The 20,272-nt window shown below is 33.5% G+C and overlaps 1 protein-coding gene across 1 annotated transcript in view; it reads right to left on the bottom strand.

Moving 5' to 3' along the window:
- The window catches only part of LOC140441782 (sodium/potassium-transporting ATPase subunit beta-2-like), a 34,894-nt gene extending 28,369 nt beyond the window's left edge, over positions 1-6,525 (bottom strand). The window contains exon 1 of the mRNA XM_072532698.1: positions 6,210-6,525. Coding sequence (XP_072388799.1) covers positions 6,210-6,402 — 193 coding nt within the window. The 5' untranslated portion in view covers positions 6,403-6,525. The remainder of the gene's footprint in view (positions 1-6,209) is intronic.
- Positions 6,526-20,272: the final 13,747 nt, after the last annotated feature.

Below are 20,272 nucleotides of genomic sequence, written 5' to 3'. Positions count from 1 at the left end.
TAAGTTCCGTTATACATTGTATGTATATATACAAAAATATTTTCTAGATTTATACCATAAATTTGATGCAGAAAGCTTGGGTTTGTGCGAAACAATATTCCCATGAGGTAGTTTTGAATATAATCACTTTCGTCAGATACCTCAGAATACAGACTACTTTTTCATGTCGAACAAATTTTTTTGATCATTCTAAACAAACAGGGCCCCTTGCAGTTATTCTCCAAAGTTGATCGTTTTCGAGTTATAAACAAATTAAAGCACAAAGGCTCAAAAACGAAAGTAAAAAATATTCTTTTTGAAATGATCAAGTGTCTAAATTTAAGTTTTAAACCTTCTATCTGTTGTGTATTTAGGCCACTAAAATGTGAGTAAAACACAGATTTACACCAAAGGACAATTATTATTATTTATTATAGACTTAACATGAGGTATCTTTTTAATATATATATCTCATGACACGCAACGAGACATATAAGTAAGACATACAACAATGACAAGTGACATGACATAAGTTAGACATACAACATATACAACACTATCAGTTCCCGACGAGTACAGTCGGAAAAATGAAAGATTGCCCATGAAGGATCATATCAATCACTTATTTTGTATTTGCTGTCTTTTTCTATAAATAACAAATGTTTGTTATAGAAAAAGACAGCAAATACAAAATAAGTGATTGATATGATCGTTTATGGGTAATCTTTCATTTTTCCGACTGTATTTGAGCTTGCTTTATTTTAAACTATTGTGGCTTAATTGTTAATGAAGTCAGTGACGAAGCCAGGGGGTGTCGAGGGGATCCGGACACCTCTCGAAATATTATCAAATATTGATGATTTTAAAATTCAATAAATACGTAAAAAATAGTAAATTGGACAATTTTATTTAACAAATATTTTAATTTTTCTGAATATTATTGTGAAGATGCAAATCGAATACTTTCGTTTTATTCATAAAACCTTCTATTAGGAAGTAATGACAGTTTTCGACAGTGATTTTTTTTAATGTGGCATTAAAAATGCACACTTACTGTTCATCTTTATAAGGTTCATTCGCTTAGGTCGGGCATATTTTGACAGATTCATAGTCGGAAACCTTCAACACAAAAATTCCTACCACTCCGTATTAATAGCTCAAATATACTTACTATTGCAGACTTCTTCCATTGAAAAAAGAAGAATTAATCTAAATAGTGGAAGTGTATACTACACCCATAAAATTTTTCCTCTATATTTAAAATATAATTTTGAGTTGTTACAATTTAACATATTGTAGTAAATATTTGTATTATTCGCGTTGTTTATTTTAGTTAATATAGTTTTTTGTTCTATTATTTTTGTTCAATTCTTTGTTAGATCTATTTAGTTATAATTAGCTCTATTTTGAATTTTATTATTATAGATAATCAAAGTTTTCCACTTGTTCCATTAGCTAATGCTTTGGTAAGTTTTTCTTAAATAAATATGATAAATGTTTTTTAAAAGTTAATATTTTTAGATGAGTAAGGATGCTGTTAAATTACAAGGTAATGAAACTGGAGACAATGGTATTAATGACTGAATTAACTTGTGAAGGTGGATGATGAGTGTTGGTATGGGTGGGTTTTCTATAAACAGAGTAATAAAAATCTTGGGATTGATTTTTCTTTATGATAATATCGAGAAACGAGAAAAAATGAAAGAGGAGAACAAAACAACATTGAAGAAGAATGGAATATCATCAAAACGACAATTACAAATATGGCAAAGGAAACATTAGGTGAAACCTCAAGCCAAAGAAACGAGGAATGGTTTGACCAAGATTGCCAACAAGTAATAAATAGCAAAAATATAGCTAGACAGAAATGTCTACAAAGGGATTCCCGATCGAATAGACAGGCATATGAAGAACTCAGAAAAGATGCAAAGAAAATATGCAGAAGGAAAAAGAGAGAAATGTTGAATAGAAAAATACAACAAATTACAGATTATAATAACAGAAGAGAGGCTAGAAAATTTTACAAGGAAATCAAGCAATGCACCCAAGGATACATAACAAGATCAACAGTTTGCAAGGACAAAAATGGAGCAATTATCAGCGAGAAAGAGGAAATAATGAAAAGGTGGAAGGAGCATTTTCAAGAGCTGTTAAACCCAGAAAAAGAACAAAACGAAGATGAAGAGATAATTCACCACACAGCAGAACAACTAGTTGAGCAACCAATATTGGAAGAAACGATAAACGTCATAAAACATCTAAAAAATAACAAAGCACCTGGCACAGATGGAATAACTGCAGAACTGATAAAGAATGGTGGACATGCGCTATGGAGGCGTATCCATAAACTAATCGACCGCATATCTATACTAGAAGTCATCCCAGAAAATTGGAAAGTGGGAATCATACTTCCTATGTACAAAGGGGGAGACAAACGACTCTGCAAAAATTATAGGGGCATAACAGTTTTAAATGTCATCTACAAGATATTATCAGGAATTATATATAGCCGCCTGGAATCGTTTTCGGAGGAGATTATTGGTGAATACCAATGTGGCTTCAGACCAAAGAGGTCAACTATAGACCAAATACATATGTTAAGAGGTATACATGAAAAATGTGTTGAATATAACATACCTATTTACAACTTGTATATCGATTTCAAACAGGCGTTTGATGGAGTAGATCGACAAAAGATGCAACTATCTATGTTAGGGATACCCAATAAGTTGGTTAAACTTATACGAATGACTCTGGAGGGTTCCAAAGCTATGGTGAGAATAGATGGAGATATGACGCAGGCCTTTGATATTGAAAATGGAGTTAGACAAGGGGATGCCTTATCAACAACACTTTTTAATCTAACTTTAGAAGCCGTTGTTAGAAAACTGGATATAAACGGCTGTATTAATACAAGATATATGCAAATATGCGCATATGCGGATGATGTTGCCATAATAAGCCGCAACAAAAGGGTATTAAGCGAAAAAGTTATAGAACTGAAACGAGAAGCTGCTACGTTTGGTCTATATATAAATGAAAGCAAAACAAAATATATGGAGTGCACAAAATCGAATGAGCATGAGAATCTGAAGGTAGACAACCATACCTACAAATATGCCTCCACTTTTCCCTACCTAGGCTCAATAATAAATGACAACAACAACATCAGTCAAGAAATACAAGCACGGATTCTTAGCGGTAATAAGTGCTTTTATGCATACAAAGACTTAATGAAAAGTAAGTTACTGAATCGTGAGTCTAAGCTGAGAATCTACAAAACAGTAATTAGACCAGTGGTCACATATGGATGTGAAACGTGGACCCTCTCAACCACTGATGAAAATCAACTGAGAATATTTGAGCGCAAAATACTAAGGAAGATATTTGGACCAACCCAATACAGCGATAGTTCGTGGAGAATTAAAATGAACCACGAGCTGGATGAACTAATGCAGAGCGCAGATATTGTCAGATTTGTAAAATCACAAAGACTAAACTGGCTTGGTCACCTAGAAAGAATGCCAGATAATCGAGCTGTAAAAGTAGTCCAGAGATGGAAGCCCCAAGGAAACAGAACAAGAGGAACGCCCCGTAAAAGATGGATGGAAGAACATTGTTAAGCAGGCCAAGACTCACAAAGGGTTGTAGCGCCATTAGAAGAAGAAGAAGAATATCGAGAAACGGTAGGGATGAATCAGTTTACTCCTCCATCGAAAACTTGATACTATGAAATTATACCATTCAGATGGGTTAGAAAAGACACCAAAGTATCGTCAACATGTGGGTTTGAACATTGATGTGGATAGTGCTCGGGTCTTAACTATGTGATCCAAAACAAAACGTAAAAAAATTGAAAGGTATGAAATAATTATAGAATTAAAAATTTCAAATTTAACAAATTTTTAACTATGCAGCTATTATATTTGGCGTCTTGATGTAACAGTAGTAAGTGCGTTGATTTAATGAGCGTAAATACTTAATAGTAGTAGTTACCAATCCAGCTAAGATAGAAAATTTTATTAAAAAACGAAAGAATTACAGGAAGTAAAAAAACGATAATGATAGAAAACTACTATCAAACATTATTGGAGTCAAAAGCAAAACCACCACCAGATAAAGAAGGAAAACAAAGGAAAATAGTAAAAAAGTTGGATCTGAAGATATACCAGAAATAATAGAGGAAGAAATAGAAGATGCGATGACCACTATGAGAAATAAAAAAGCACCAGGTATTAGAAATTGGAACGGATAAATTATGTAGGGCAACATATAATAAAAATTTAAGAAATTATTTTAAATAAATACATAGAAATACGTGAAGTACCCACAACTTGGTTAAATGTCCAGCCCATTATAAATCTTGTATATTGCGACACAAAAACACTGGATAGTTATTAGCCTCGGGAACAGGCAGGATTTGTAATAGGTTATAGCACCATGCAACATATATACGTAATAAAAATAATCGAAAAATCAAACCAATACAAAATAACACTCTAAATAGCTATGGTAGATTACGAAAATGCATTTGATTCTATAGAATTTTAAGCAATAGACAAAAAGCATTCCAATACTATTTAAGATCTATTTAAATGAAGCACTGAAACACTGGAGAAGATCATGTTCAGGAATGGGGATCCAACTTGACGACGATACAACATTATACACTCTACATTTTGCGGACGACCAAGTAGTAGTGGCAGCTGACAAGGAAGATTTAGAATTCATGACGAGAGGGTTGTTTAAAACATGAAGAATGGGGCCTCTCTGTAAATAGAAACAAAACGCAATACTTATGCATCGGGAATGAAGTAGAAGATCTAATGGTCAACGAACATGAAACAATCAAGAACTGTGAGGAATATATATATTTGGGAACAACAATCAACAAGAGTGGGCGCACCGAAAAAGAGATAGAGCAAAGAATCGTGAAAGGAAAAAGGGTGATAGGATGCCTAAACCCGATGCTATGGTCAAAAGAACTATCAAATCAAAGAAAGCATCTCCTCTTTAACTCCATCTTTAAAAGTATAGTGCTCTATGGATGCGAAACATGGCAACTTACTAAATCCCTTGAGCGACGCCTACTTGCATTGGAAATGGACTTCTGGAGAAGATCAGCTAGAAAATCAAGGCTTGACAGAATACAAAATGACTATATCAGAAATATAATGGGAGTCAAGTCAACATTGACGAAATTTAAAGGAGACAACTGATCTGGTATGGTCATGTGAAAAGAATGGACGACGACAGGCTGCCAAACCAAATTTTAAAATGGACGCCAAGGGAAAGAAGGAAGGGAGAAAGGCCAAAACAATCCTGGCTGGGCGGCATTCAGAAGGCAATGTCGGAAAGAAACCTTCACCCTGGCGAATGGAATGACCGACGTAGCTGGAAACTGGGAACCGGAAGGCGGAGAACGCTATAAAAAAAACCGGGATAATAAATAACAAAAAGCATTAGACATAAACACTACAGAGAGCATTTAGACAAGAAGAATTCTATCCTACAAAAGCTTTTTACCTAACTACCCAAGATCTAAATACAAAATAAAAAAAAACTAAAAATAAATTTAGCAAAAACTAAATATCTAACAAATGAATCACTAGATATGACTGATGATATAACTCTGGACAATAATAATATAGATGTGCAGTCGTATGTACACTTAAGACAAAAAATCGAACTGTTAAAGCTTAATCGAAAGTCTTATTGAAATTTTCCTTAGCATGGACAGCATTTGGAAGCTTAGAGTCTTTAAATCAAACTTATCAAATACTTTAAAGTGCAAAGTTGCAAACAGTGCAAAGTTATATTTATGAATATTTAGATTTTTGTTATTCATCAAAAGAACTTTGTTTTTTGTTGTGTTAATATTATTAGTTTTGTAAGATAACTAAATTGTTTAATATTAGATATCTTAAATTTAGATCACCAGATTTACTAATTAAAAGTATTATGGCTTGAATTTTTTGTAATTAATCTTGGAAAGATAGTATGTAACAATAAAAAAAGTATGTACATTATACATAATAATTATACATAAAGGTAACTGGCTGTATGACTAACTAATCATCGTCCAAAATATAAAATAAAATAAAAAAACTCTTAAATTCTAATTTAAATTCATATTGTTAATAACTTTTCACATAACATATTCAAAATAAATATGTACCTAATTAATTCATAGCCACAATTAGGTGACTTATATTCAATTTTGTACTTACCCCAACTAATACTCGTTCTTCCAAACACCTTTTTTGTTTTGGGATCGTATATCGCCTTTTTCAACCTTTCTTTTTTCGTCAATTTTATTTCGTCTAGCTTAAGAAAATACTGCGTTTGAACATTGAGTAGTTCCTCCTGTTTACTCAAGCTCCTAGACATCTGACTGACCTGTGAAATTTTCTTTTCCCTCATTTTTCGTAATTTTCAATGGTTTTCTCGATTTCGAAACTATTCACTAGCAAGATTTTTCTCTAAGAAACGCAATAACGACTATTAAGATCATGTCAAATTGTAAAAAGGACCGTCGTAAAGTGGTCTCTGCAATGGACAGTAGGAGGGCCCGGATATTAGCGATTTTGTACGTGAATAAATACATCCTTATCAGCGGTTCTCTAAAGTTATGATAAGTGAAATTTATGGGAGATGTACCAACTTAGATTTAATTTCATAAAGAAATATTATTTATTTTTTACTTAAAAAGTGCTAATATTATTTATTTTTTACTTAAAAAGTGCTAGTATTTAAAAAATAAAAATTGATTGTATACATATGTCTAGGATTAACTATAAAATAACATAAACCCTCATCTGATCTCCACATTTTGCGATTCTACATAATATCTTCATTTTTTTGAGTTCTATAATAGTAACACCACTTTATGACTTTATTAATCTTCCCCTTTTATTTGCTTCCGTAGAAGTAGGTACCGAAATACTCGTCAAGATACAGAAGATTTCGTTCTAATCTTGACATGGAAATATGAAAGTAATAATGGGTGTCTCAAAATTTACGCCAGATTTGAATTAATAAAAAACACTTTTTTTTTCTTTAGATTGTAATTTTTTATTGAACCATAAATAACATAGGATAGGGTTATGTATGGAATAGCACGTTAGGCATATCCTCCAAAATTGGTGGTAAGGTGTGGCCTTGGCGTCAACAAAAGTATATGAACGAATATTTAAACGTAAATAGCGAAAAACAAAGTGTAGGGGGATAACTAACAATAAAAATACATATACTTGTGATAAAAATAAAATAAATTGTGATAAGTGTAAAATAAATTAAAGTGAAAATCTTGTGCAAAGTAACAATTACACTGAGGAAAAGTGCCAAACAAGAGCTGAGCAGTCAAAAAGGATTTAACCAGGGGAAATAGAGGTAAATACCTTAAAACATAATTCAAATGTATTTGATAATCTTCCAACTAAAAATGATTATCATGAGTTGATTGATTTTGAAAATTTTAACAATGAAAAGTATGCCAGGGCTGGCATATTAAATATTAAATTAAAAAAAGATGAAGAAGATTATAGTATCTTTAAAATCAAAAAAGGATAAAAAGAAGAGCAAACAATCATCGACATAGAAACGGAAGACGAAGAAATAACAAATGAAAAGAAAGAAAAAAGGCCAGCAAAAGACCAACAGACCAATCAGTGTTTAGTGAAATGATCGAGAGACAGAAAAGATCCAACAACAGTATGATTTTTAATATGGCGAGTATGGTGAAGATGAAGATTTAAATAAAGCCCGATCCCTCTTATCTGGATTAATGAACTCAGCCATTGATATTGTTGAGGCTGAAAGAATTGGAAAAAAAGAACAAAAGTGGAAACCGTTCTGTAACCATCAGAGTACTCAAAAATAAAAGAAATGATGACAGGTCATTAAAAAGATTTTTATCGATTCAGATCTCACCCCACATCAAAGAACTGCATTAAACACTATCAAGAGTAAACTAAAGGAAAGAGAGAGAAAAGACAAACAAAACTTTTTTAGCAAGTACTTAAATGGCACTCTTAGAATAATACCAAAAAACTAACACAGTCTTCACTTGGACTTTGGGACTATATTCTAAATGAAGGAGGTCTAAGAACTAAGCTCGATAAATTATTTATAAAAGTATCCTTCCCACTCCATTACAGTATTATCATATTCAACGAGACTTGGTTGACATGTAACTATGCCGATGAAGAGCTGAAGTTGTTTGACCTTAACCTATATAAAACTGATCGCTCCAGGGAAACAAGTTCACTCTCAAGAGGTGGTGAACTCCTTATTGCAGTTCATAAGAGCTTAAGCAGTAGATCTTTAACAGTTAACCAGAGAATCGAACAACTTTTTGTCTTGGTGACTGAAGGTGCAAATCAGTTTATTATAGGAACAACATACTTTCCACCAAAGTCTACATTTGACAAATATTTCATACTTTGTGAAACCTTAGAAGAAATAGCTAAAGATTATCCATCTGCACACTATTATCTGGCTGCTGACTTCCATTTACCAAACTGTAAAATGTGTGCTTTCAAATAATATTTGCTCTACATCAATTCCTTTACCAACTGCCACATCATCTGAAGTTGAAGGCCTGCAGGTTATGTCTGATATGTGTGCATACCACAATTTGTTTCAGTCCAACACAGTTGTGAATTCAACTGATAATATTCTCGACTTAGTGCTGGTTGATGATGCTGATGTAACTGTGTCCAGGGCAGATGAAGCTCTTTTGGGGGAGGTTATGCACCACCCACCCCTGAAATTTGAGATAAAGATGACCAAATGGTGCCCCAATGATATTGGTTTGATTAGTGATAATTTCTATAGGCACTGAAAAATAACTAATTTTTTGTCACAGTTCCGTTGGCATAATTTATTTTTATAAAAACCACTGAATCAAATTATAAATATTTTTTATGATATAGTTTACTTAGCTATAGAATTACTACTCAAAACTTAGATTCTCTTCTTGGTTCTCTTTAGAGTTGAAGGATCTGATAGTTGAGAAAAAGAAAGCTCACAAAAAATATTGTTATCTAAATCACTACTAGATTACCGGACTTTTACTCAGCTGAAGGCCAACTGTAAATTGTTAAAAGCTGAAGGCTACAGAAGTCATATTTATTTAGCAGCATTATAACTAGGAAATAATTTGAAGGGATTTTGGTCGTTTGTGAATTCACAAAGGGGAAAGCCCTCCTTGCCCACTGTGTGTAGGTATGGCGGTGTTGAATCCAGTGACGGACCAGATATTGTAAATCTTTTGCAGAATATTTTTCTACGGCCTATTCCACTCAAATACTCACCTTCTCTTGGTCTTCCTTACTTGACTGGTTTTAACATAACTATATCTGGTATTAAAATTAAAATTATCAGAATTAGATGCGAATAAGGGTCCTGGTGGATTGCCTCCCAGCTTTCTCAAGAATTGTTGTTTTGTATTATCCAGACGCCTTTTTTAATACTCTTTAGTATAAGTAGCAGTAACTAATAATGTTTTGTTCACTTGAAAAACAGCTAGTTGACTAACAATTTAGTTTTCGGAATAGCAAATCAAACAAATGTAATATACCAGTGTTTGTGATATTCATAAGAAAGGCCTTGGAGAGGGGCATGATTCACTATACACTGATTTCTCCAAAGCCTTTGATCGGGTCAACCATATTTTAATATTTAAACTTAAAAAATGGGTGTTGATGGTCCACTTCTTGGATGGCTGATAACATACTTGATTGACCGAGTTCAGATGGTGTGTATCAGAGATTTTGTTTCCAGTAAGATGAAGGTTCATTCAGGAGTACCCGAGGGTTCTCATTTGGGGCCTTTATTTAAAATATTTATCAATGATATACACCACTGCTTCCAGTTATCAATAATACAAAAGATTGTGTTAATCTTCAACACGATCTTAAACGGTTGAGTGAGTGGTGTGTGTTGAACGCATCCAAGTGTCATGCTGTTTCTTTTGAACGATCGAGAGACCCAATTAAATACAATTATAACATACAGAACATTCTTGTTCACTGGGTTACCGAAATTCGTGATCTGGAAATTAATTTAGACTCTAAACTTTTATGTGAATCGTATTATATGTCAATAATTTCAGTCTTTACAAATGCTTGGCTTTATAAAAAGTTGCACTAAAAACTTTCAGAATATTGAAGCGATTAAATTACTATATTGTGTATGGTCTCCATCTTATAATATTTCGATGTAAACAGGGTATACCTTTTGAATTAAATCAAGTAAATTATGATTAAATTGGTATTCTCTCATTGTATTACCGACGATTAATTAAAGATGTAAAGATAATTTATGGCATAATTAATTCTACAGTCGTGTCCTCAGCTACTTGAGCAGGTTGGTCTGCATGTACCTCTCCGTAGAATACGATTAAATGAAACTTTTTATGTTCCTCTTCATCTTCACAGAACCAACTATGCATATAATAATTTTTTATCTCGAGCACTAAGATGAGTAAATATTCACCCAGATCTAGATATTTTTACACCGAAAGCTGAATTAATTTCTGGTCTCATGCATGTGTTTATTTGAGTGGCTGTGGAATAGGTGGTCATCATTTTAATATGTAAAACAAAATTACGTTATTAAGTTTGTGATGTTTATATTTTATATTGTTTTATTGTATTATTAATTAGCACACACATATATATACACATATCTATAAATAAGTATATTGGAATATAAGTATTACCTATAAACACTGTTAATCTTATTGGGCAGCAGCCCGTTGAAACGGAATTGACGGCACTGAAAGCGACATACAAAATGACTAGGCCTTAAGGTACGTTTTCACGCTCATGCAATTTGCGCAAATTGATTTGTGCTTGCCAATTTGTGCAAGTAAATTGGTGCATGAAAACGAAAATTGTTCACTTGCGCAAGCCACAAAGTTTGGCTTGAGAAAAATCTGGATGGTCAGATAATTTGCATGTGGTTGGCGCAAATGCATGAACGTGTAAATGACTTACCAATTCCACGCATGCGTAGTGGGTGAATAATAGTAAACAGAATTAAAAAAAATGTTCTGACATGCTCGTGGCTTAAATTATTGTGTTTTTGGTCACTAATAATTTGTGCAGAAAACTGCCTGCATAGATAGGCTGTGTTGTACGTTATTTTGTGTTTTTTATTTGTAATAATAATGACAATGAAAGAAAAAAGAGTTCATGATTCAGTTTATTGGGCTTTATTAATCTTTTCCTTGTCTTTGGAAGGTTAAATCAAAACAATACAGCGACAGAAACGCTAAGTCTCAGGTGTATGATATTTTGGTTGAAAAAATGCGTAAAGTTGAAGAGAGTGCAAATAGAGAAACTGTGATAGAGAAAATAAATTCCTGAAGAACCACATACAGAAAAGAACTAAATAAAGTTTCCCCTTTTGGGAAGTCCGGTGCAGGTGCCGACGATGTATATGTACCACATTTGAGATACTTTTAATGAATGAGCTTTTTTATAGGACCAGGAAACTGTAAGAACCACTTTGTCAAATATGGACGAGGACAAAGGAATCGCAGGTAAATTAAATTTCTTTAGTAATATATTTAATTATTTGTTTACCTTATAATAATTCATTAACACATCGGTAATAGTGTCGTTAATTACGTGGGTTAGAAATCATTTTATGTTGTCATGGAACATTACCAGAATTATTGAAATAAATTTCAAAACTTTTCCTCACATATTTTTCTTCGGTACTGTGATGGCCATTGTGGCTGCTTGAAAGATCTAACAAACTGTGATTCTGTGTTCGCAATCCTGGGGTAATGATACCAATAGATGTATATTCAATGTCAAATACGCCACTAGGTGGATATGAATTCGCCAAATTCTTGTGTAAAAAATTGTGAAGTGCACAACACGCCAAAACAACTTTGTCAATGTTATCAACTTTTAAATTGATACATGTATGGAATACTCTAAAACGATTAGCCAGAGTGCCAAAAGTGTTTTCTATTATTTGTCTAGCTCTACAAAAACGATGGTTGAATAGTTTTTTCTGATAGCCCAGCTCTCTTTCATTCAAATTAAGTTCATTTGCTGACAAATACTTAATAAATTTGGTATTTTCAATGAATCATCAGATACTCGACCGTTGGTATAAACAACATCATAATATATGAACTCATAATTAGCATTCGCAATTCCCATTAGAACTATGCTGAGAGTTTTCTTATAATTAAAATAATATGATCCACTTCTTGGGGAAGCTTTAATTTGCACATGTTTTTCGTCCACAGTGTCTAAACAATGTGGGAAATTCCATCTTTCTTGAAAATTCAATGCAATTTTTTTCCATTCATCTGTAGTGTTCGGAAACTGTAAAATAAATTAATTTAATGTGCATAGCTATTAATTACATTCTTTGTGTGTAATATGCTGATGATTTACTAGTTTTTTAGAATTCGTGGACACATGAACTTCAATCCGAAGTGGATAATGAATCTTAACCAGCCACCACACATTCAGTTCTTGCCTTATCCATGCGCAGGTAATAACGAAAATCGTCTGGTGCATTTGTTAATTGTTTTATTAAATTAATACGAGAGTAAGTGGTTCTTTTTTGAGACTCTCCTCTATGGGATTAATGGCAAATCTGTAAGATTGTTTAAATAACTGCCTTATTGCACATATTGAGTACCTCTGAATAGTTTCGAGAAAATACTTAAGGAACATTCAGCATGAATATAATAACTTAGGAAAAAAAGAAACTTATTTTTTCTAGACTAAATAAATTAAATCAGTAATAAAAATTTGTTGCCACAGTGTACCTTATGCGACATACGTTTAATCTGAATATAACAGGTATTATAGACCTACCAAGGATGTTGTTATCGGATATTTAACTACAGTTCAATACAAGATACAAGACATCTTTCCAAAAATTCAATTGTGGTAGAAGTTTGTTAACGGTGATGTTTACGCTCTAATATTTTCAAATAAATAACAAGAAGTTATTGTTCATTAACAACTACGGCAGTTAAGGAAGTTTGAACAAGGTCACTATTAAATCATGCATAAATTGGCCTGGAGAGATCTAGTTTACGTGTACTCAAAATTTATAATTATGTCTATTATATCGTCTGGTGGATTAAATTTACATGTAACAGGATTCTGTACACACGTTAAAAAACTTTTAGTGAAATACACTTGAGGTTTTAGGCAACTGTTTTTATTATTGAAATAATCCATACTTGTAAACCTTTTACAAATTAGCAAATTATTTTAGAACTTCAAAAACTGATTTCTTGCTTTACAAACCTTTTCTAAACAACTTAGAATAAATTATGTCAAGGAATATGAGGACCAGGGGCAAGATTGATCGTTAGAGCATCGACTCTGGTACGAACAGTTGTTCTGATTCAACTAGAGGTGTTGATACAGAATAAGTCAACATTGATAATTTGTGACAAATTTTCCTTCACATCTTCTTATTTTATGGCCAATCTTATCGTGTCTCGTCTTCCCGAGGCCTTTTGTGATCTTCTTTTAGCTTATTTTGCTTCTTTTGTACTTTTCAGACCAAAATTGACCCGCTTTGAAATATGGGGAAACATATTTGAAGAATAATGCATGTAAGTGTTGCTAATATTGACATATCCAATTAAAAAATATGCAATAGCAATATTGTGTCTATTTGCAACTCTAGTATAGCCTATACCTACTTTAGAAATCAATAAAGAGAAGGAGATAATTAGAGAATGATATATCTATACATTATATTAAGTGAAAATAATAAACTTAAGATTTGTAGCATTATCCTTTAACTACCCGCGCTGGTGTATAAAATACACCATTTCTACTAAAACAACGATAAAATCCAAATTCCGTATACTCCACTTTTTTACACTCTATGTAACCTTGGAACGATGTGTTTTTTACGTGCACACGCAGTTGCACGTCGATAGCTGTAGAGTTTGATGATTTATTTATCACTTTTTTCGGGCAATACAGTTAGGTGAATAAAATACACCGCGCGGGTAGCAATGTAAATATAATTATTTGTTCAGTAAATTGGTGTTTTTTTTTGTTTTTTGGATATTTTCATTATTTTATTTATTTTTATTATATTTATATTTTATTTTTAGGGATAAAGTAAAAATCAGAAACCCCAACAAATTAACACAGATGGAATTAGAGGAGCTGGCTCAAGTTATTTGCAATTCCGATTCGGAAGAAGAATTACCAAACGACGATGCTGATACTTCTTCTGAAGAGTGCGTAGAGGAGACTGAACCTGACTCAGAATCAGAAATCGAAAGTAACGACTCCCATGACGATTTAGAACATGTTGAATCTAGCAGTTACTTTATTGCCAAAGATAAACTGAATAGATGGAATAAAAATCCACTCAAGAGCAAATTTAGTAAAGTCAGCGCTAAAAATCTTGTAAAAATCCTTCCTGGCGTGAAACAAAAAGCAAGGGATATTCAAAACAAAGTACATGCTTTTATGAGAATATTCACAGATGAAATGATAGAGTACATTACTAAATGCACGAATCGACACATTACGAATGTTAAACCACAGTTTATGAGAGAACGTGATGCAAAAGACGTAACAAAAGTAGAAATGCAGGCATTTATAGGTTTGCTTTTGTTATCTGGATACAAGAAGCAAAATCATACCCACTTTTTGGAACTCTGGACAACAGATGGCACCGGCTCTGAAATTTTTCGGCATGTATGAGCAAAAACAGGTTCTTATTTTTACTCGCAGTGATTCGATTCGATGATAAAAGTACAAGAAATTAAAGAAAAAAGGTAGATAAGTTAGCTGCAATAAGATGGGTCATAGATACATTCGTAACGAATTGCAAAGACAATTACACTCTGGGTGAATTTTTAACAATTGATGAAATGTTGATACCTTTCCGAGGGCGTTGTAGTTTTCTTCAATATCTTCCCCCCACAAACCCGCGAAGTATGGACTGAAACTTTTTATATTGTGTGATGCAAAAACATTTTATGTGTCAAACTTTGAAGTTTATTGTGGTAAGCCGCCCGAAGGCACCTACAGCATGCCAAATACATCTAGTGCAATTGTGCACCGTTTGTTGAACGAAGTAAAAGGTACTAATCGGAACTTGACATGTGATAACTGGTATTCAAGTTATCCGCTAGCGAAGGAATTATTGGAAGAGAAAACTACCATGATTGGGACCATGAAAAAAAATAAACGGGAAATACCGCAAGAGTTTTTACCTCATAAAAATAGACCTGTTAAATCTTCGTTATTTGGATTCCAAAAAAATGTAACATTGATTTCCCATGTACCGAAAACAAATAGAGCGGTTGTATTGATCTCAACAATGCACGAGGATGGATATATAGATCCAGTGTCGAGTAAAAGTGAAATTATCTTACAATATAACGCAACCAAAGGTGGAGTTGATACTGTTGATAAAATGTGTAGCACATACTCAGTATCAAGAAGAACAAGACGATGGCCATTGTCTATATTTTTCCAACTCATGAACATCGCAGGAATCAATGGACAACTTCTTTATAATGCAACTCATGTCAATGCAGCTTATAAGCATAGACAGGAATTTTTGAAAGTGCTTTCCTTAGGTTTGATGAAGCCATACCTCTCTGAACGCGCCAGTATTCAATCACTACCAAGTGATATAAAAGGTTTTCTGGCGAAATATAAAAAACCAACAGAGGACAATAAGGAACCACCTGCAAAGATCAGAGCGCGGACAACAATTTCACCATTTTTTAGGTGTTTCACCAGTGCATTCTTCCTATCATGATATATGGATGTCAAGCCTAAACATCCCTAGACCCTAACCAAGGCTAATACGAATAAACTAGTAACAACAGAAAGTGAAATGAAAAGAGCAATGTTAGGTATACGACTGTCAGATAAAAAGAGATCAAAAACAAAAGTCGAGGGTATCAAATGTCACAAATGGAGTTTCGCAGGTCACACTGCTAGACAAAATGACCAACGTTGAAATGCCACAATACAACATTGGAGACCTTACAAAAGTAGACGACCAAGAGGAAGACCACACATGACATGGTAGATGACATAAAAAGAATAGCCGAAACAAATTGGAAAAATGTTGCACAGGACAATAAGATAGAATCTAATAATAATAAGAAGGAAGACTTTATAAGTGGAATCCACCCCAGGACAATGGCGAAAGAATAATTCGAAACCAGATTGATTTTTTACTGATAAACGAACGATACAGAAACTCCTTAAAATCCGTTAAAGCTTACCCAGGCGCAGATGTCTTTTCAGACCATAACCCTCTAATAGCGCAAATGAGTATTAAACTAAAAAGATTGGAGCAGAAAAGAAGAGCAAATCAGATAGACGTCAGTCATTTATGTAACCTGGAGGTAAAGGAGAAACTGCAAAAATGTATTAATAATAATTTGAAAATACTTCATGAAAAAAAAAACATCTCAGCCAACGAACAACATAGATAAAAAATGGCAAGAAGTAAAAATGGCGATAACAGGTCCTGCGAAGAAAATTCTGACTAAAGAAAAACCAAAAATAAAGCAAAGGTGGATGACTGATAAGATCCTTCTTCTCATGGACAATCGGAGAATAATTAAAGGAAAAAACGAACAAAGGTATAAACAAATACAGAAAGAAATCAAAATAGAAATCAGAATAGCAAAAGAAGATTTTTAATGTACATAAAAAAGTGAAAAAACTTGCAGGTACACAAAAACGTAAGCAGCCAAGTACCCTGTATAATGTCAACGGAAACATAATAACAGAACTAGAAGAACAGTTGAAGACATGGAAAAACTATATTGAAGAACTCTTTGCAGATGATATACAACAATCTGAGCTAAGTAACATACAAGGAGACGAAGGTCCAGAAATAACGGAAGAAGAAGTAATGTAAGCATTAAAAAGAATGAAAAATGGTAAAGCCCCAGGTCCAGATGAAATACCAAGGGAAATCCTTAAACTAATAGAAAAAGACTCGATTCACATTTTAGTTGAACTTTTCAATAGCATTTATACATCAATAAAAATACCACAAGAATGGCTTTTATCCACCTATGTTATTATACCAAAAAAGATAAATGCCAAACAATGTAGTGATTACCGTACAATCAGTCTGATGAGCCATGTACTGAAAATATTCCTGAAAATTATACACTCTAGAGTACACAGAAAACTGGAAATGGACATCAAGAATACCCAGTTTGGATTCCGAAATGGACTTGGAACAAGAGAGGCGTTGTTTGCACTGAACGTTATGTCTCAAAGATGTCTTGACATAAATCAAGATGTATTTATGTGTTTCATAGATTACAACAAGGCCTTTGATAAAGTGCGGCATGATCACCTAATCAGACTCCTGACAGAAAAGAATTTAGATAAACGAGACATCCGACTAATAGCAAATATGTACTACAATCAGAAAGCAGTAGTGAGAGTAGAGAATAATACCACTAAAGAAATTGAAATAAAGCGAGGTGTGAGACAAGGGTGTATACTGTCACCAACCCTGTTTAATCTCTATTCCGAAGACGTAATGAATAGAATACTCTCTGAGCAATCCGTAGGTATTAAAATAAATGGTGTGAGATTAAACAATCTGAGATTTGCCGACGACACCGTTCTGATCGCAGAAACACTTGAAGAGCTACAGACATTGGTGAATAAGATAGCAGACTGCAGCGAAGAATATGGACTATTTTTGAACATAAAGAAAACTAAATTTATGGTAATATCGAAATCAACACAAAATGTCCAAAATTTATATTTACACAATGAAATTATCGATCGAGTTAGCAAATACAAATATTTAGGCACTTTTATAAATGAAAACAACGATAGCTCAGCAGAACTCTAAATAAGAATAGAAAAAGCCAGATCCATATTCACTAAAATGAAGAGAGTGTTCTTCGGAAGAGATTTGAGCCTTGAAATGAAACTTCGCCTGATGAGATGTTACGTACTTTCTGTGCTGTTCTACGGAATGGAGTCATGGACGTTGAAAAAGATTAATACCAAAAAATTAGAGGCATTTGAACTGTGGATGTATCGCAGAATCCTGAGAATATCATGGACCGAGAGAGTCACAAATGTCGAGGTCTTGAGAAGAATGAATAAAGAAAAGGAAATCATATTTACGATCAAAAAACGAAAACTGCAATACTTGGGACACATTACAAGAGGCGAAAGATATGAACTGCTTCGAATAATTATGCAAGGGAAAATAGCAGGAAAATGGTCCATAGGAAGAAGACGAAACTCCTGGCTAAATAATCTACGGGAATGGTATAGCTGTAGCAGCAACGAATTGTTTCGGTCAGCAGTTTCGAAAATACGCATAGCCCTGATGATCGCCAACGTTCAGAACAAAGATGGCACTTGAAGAAGAAGAAGAAGAATAATAATAATAATAAGAAGAAGAAAACTCTAAACGAATCAGCTTTATATAGATACCATGTGACTTATTGCAGTCCCGTTGACGACTGTCGGTATGCTGAGATAACCACCTTTACAAACATTTCTTTTAAACTTCCCAGCGGTTTTACAGTCATACCAGTGTGTAAAATTGGTTGCCTATATTATATTCTAAGTGTCTAACCAGTTTAGAACCGGTTTGATTGAATCACATTGACTGGATAACATAATTAGTCAAGCACACATTTCAAGCGGACGTTCGGTGTTGACAACATTATTTTCTTGTTTATTCAATTATTAAAAATTACAAAAATTACGGGTAAATGATATTTTTGAAGTCTGTTTCACACTGAGTACTGTTATTTGCATGAATACATTTCAATTTTTTTTGTAGATCACTGTCTTTTATGTATTCTGCCACAACCACAGGGCACTTCCTATATGAATTCTGCTAATATGCAAAATCAAACGTGGAGCCTTCAGGTATTTTGAAAATATGTCCCAAAACGAGGTTGATCCTTATTGAATGAAATTCCAAGTGACCAGGAGTCAATTGTCTCTGATATTGAAAGCGTCTTGCGAGATGAACTGGATGTTGATGAATTTCGGCGACCAAATAATGAGAATGTCTTTGATATTGAAAATATGGATATCGTGTTTAAAGACCAAACTAACAATCAAGATGAAATAACCTCCAGATAATCAAGAATCGGAATCGGATAGTGAAGACGATGTATCGCTAGCAGTGCGGCTAGCAAAGCGAGTTGGACCCAAAATGAAAGTTATGTAACACAAACAAATCAATTTATTGAAACTACAAGCCCAACCATTCCAAATTTTTTAGTGAACCCCACATATGTGTTTTTGGAACTATTTCCTGAGGATCTAATTCATCTAATGTATTTCAAACCAATCTATATTATCTACGTTCAAAAACACGGAGGAGGAACTGGATTTACACCTATCACAGAGGACGGAGTCAAAACATTTCTTAGAGTAAATTTATTAATGGGTATAAAGGAAACGCCCAGTTACAGAGATTATTGATCCTGGATTTGACAAACTTTACAAAGTGCGACCTCTTCTGACCAAACTTACGGAAACGTTTCTTGCAGCACTGAATCCACATGAGTTTCAAGCGATTGATGAGTCTATTCAAATGTTGAAGTAGTATCCGATAGTACATGCCCAATAAACATATAAAACGTGGCAACAAGTATAGGTTAGAGCAGATTCAAGAGGATTCATGTGCGAGTTCCAGATATATATATATATATATATATATATATATATATATATATATATATATACCGATAAAGTGAGAAATTCCACCGAAAGAACTTAATACAACCAACGAGTCGTACAGGATCTAACAAGAGTCTTAGTAAATAAACACCACCGAGTGTTCTTTGACAACTATTTCAACTGTATTGATCTTCAGAGATCTTTATTGTCGGACGGAATTAACGAAACTGAAACCGTTAAAAAAAAGAAAGAATTTACCAGAGTTCAAAACTGACAAACAAATTAATCGAGACGATTCAGATTACCGTATTTCAACAGATGGACTATTTGCGTTGAAGTGGATGGATCGCAGAAGTGTGATTTTTTTAGCAAATCACCAAAATCCAGCATGAAACGAAGTTGTAAAGAGAAAACAAAAAGACGCTACTTCGAATGAGGTTTCATGTCCACAAATGATAGTGCTCTACAACTCACATATGGGATATTATGTTGACAAATTTGACATGCTGAAAAGTCTTTATGAGTTAATAAAGCATAAATCACACAAGTGGTGGCATAGAATATTTTTTTATTTTGTGGATGCTTGCGTCGTAAACGCATTCATTCTATTTCAACTTAGA

This window comes from Diabrotica undecimpunctata, chromosome 5 (assembly GCF_040954645.1).
Source record: "Diabrotica undecimpunctata isolate CICGRU chromosome 5, icDiaUnde3, whole genome shotgun sequence".
NCBI lineage: Eukaryota > Metazoa > Arthropoda > Insecta > Coleoptera > Chrysomelidae > Diabrotica > Diabrotica undecimpunctata.
This window is presented reverse-complemented; position numbering and strand designations above follow the sequence as displayed.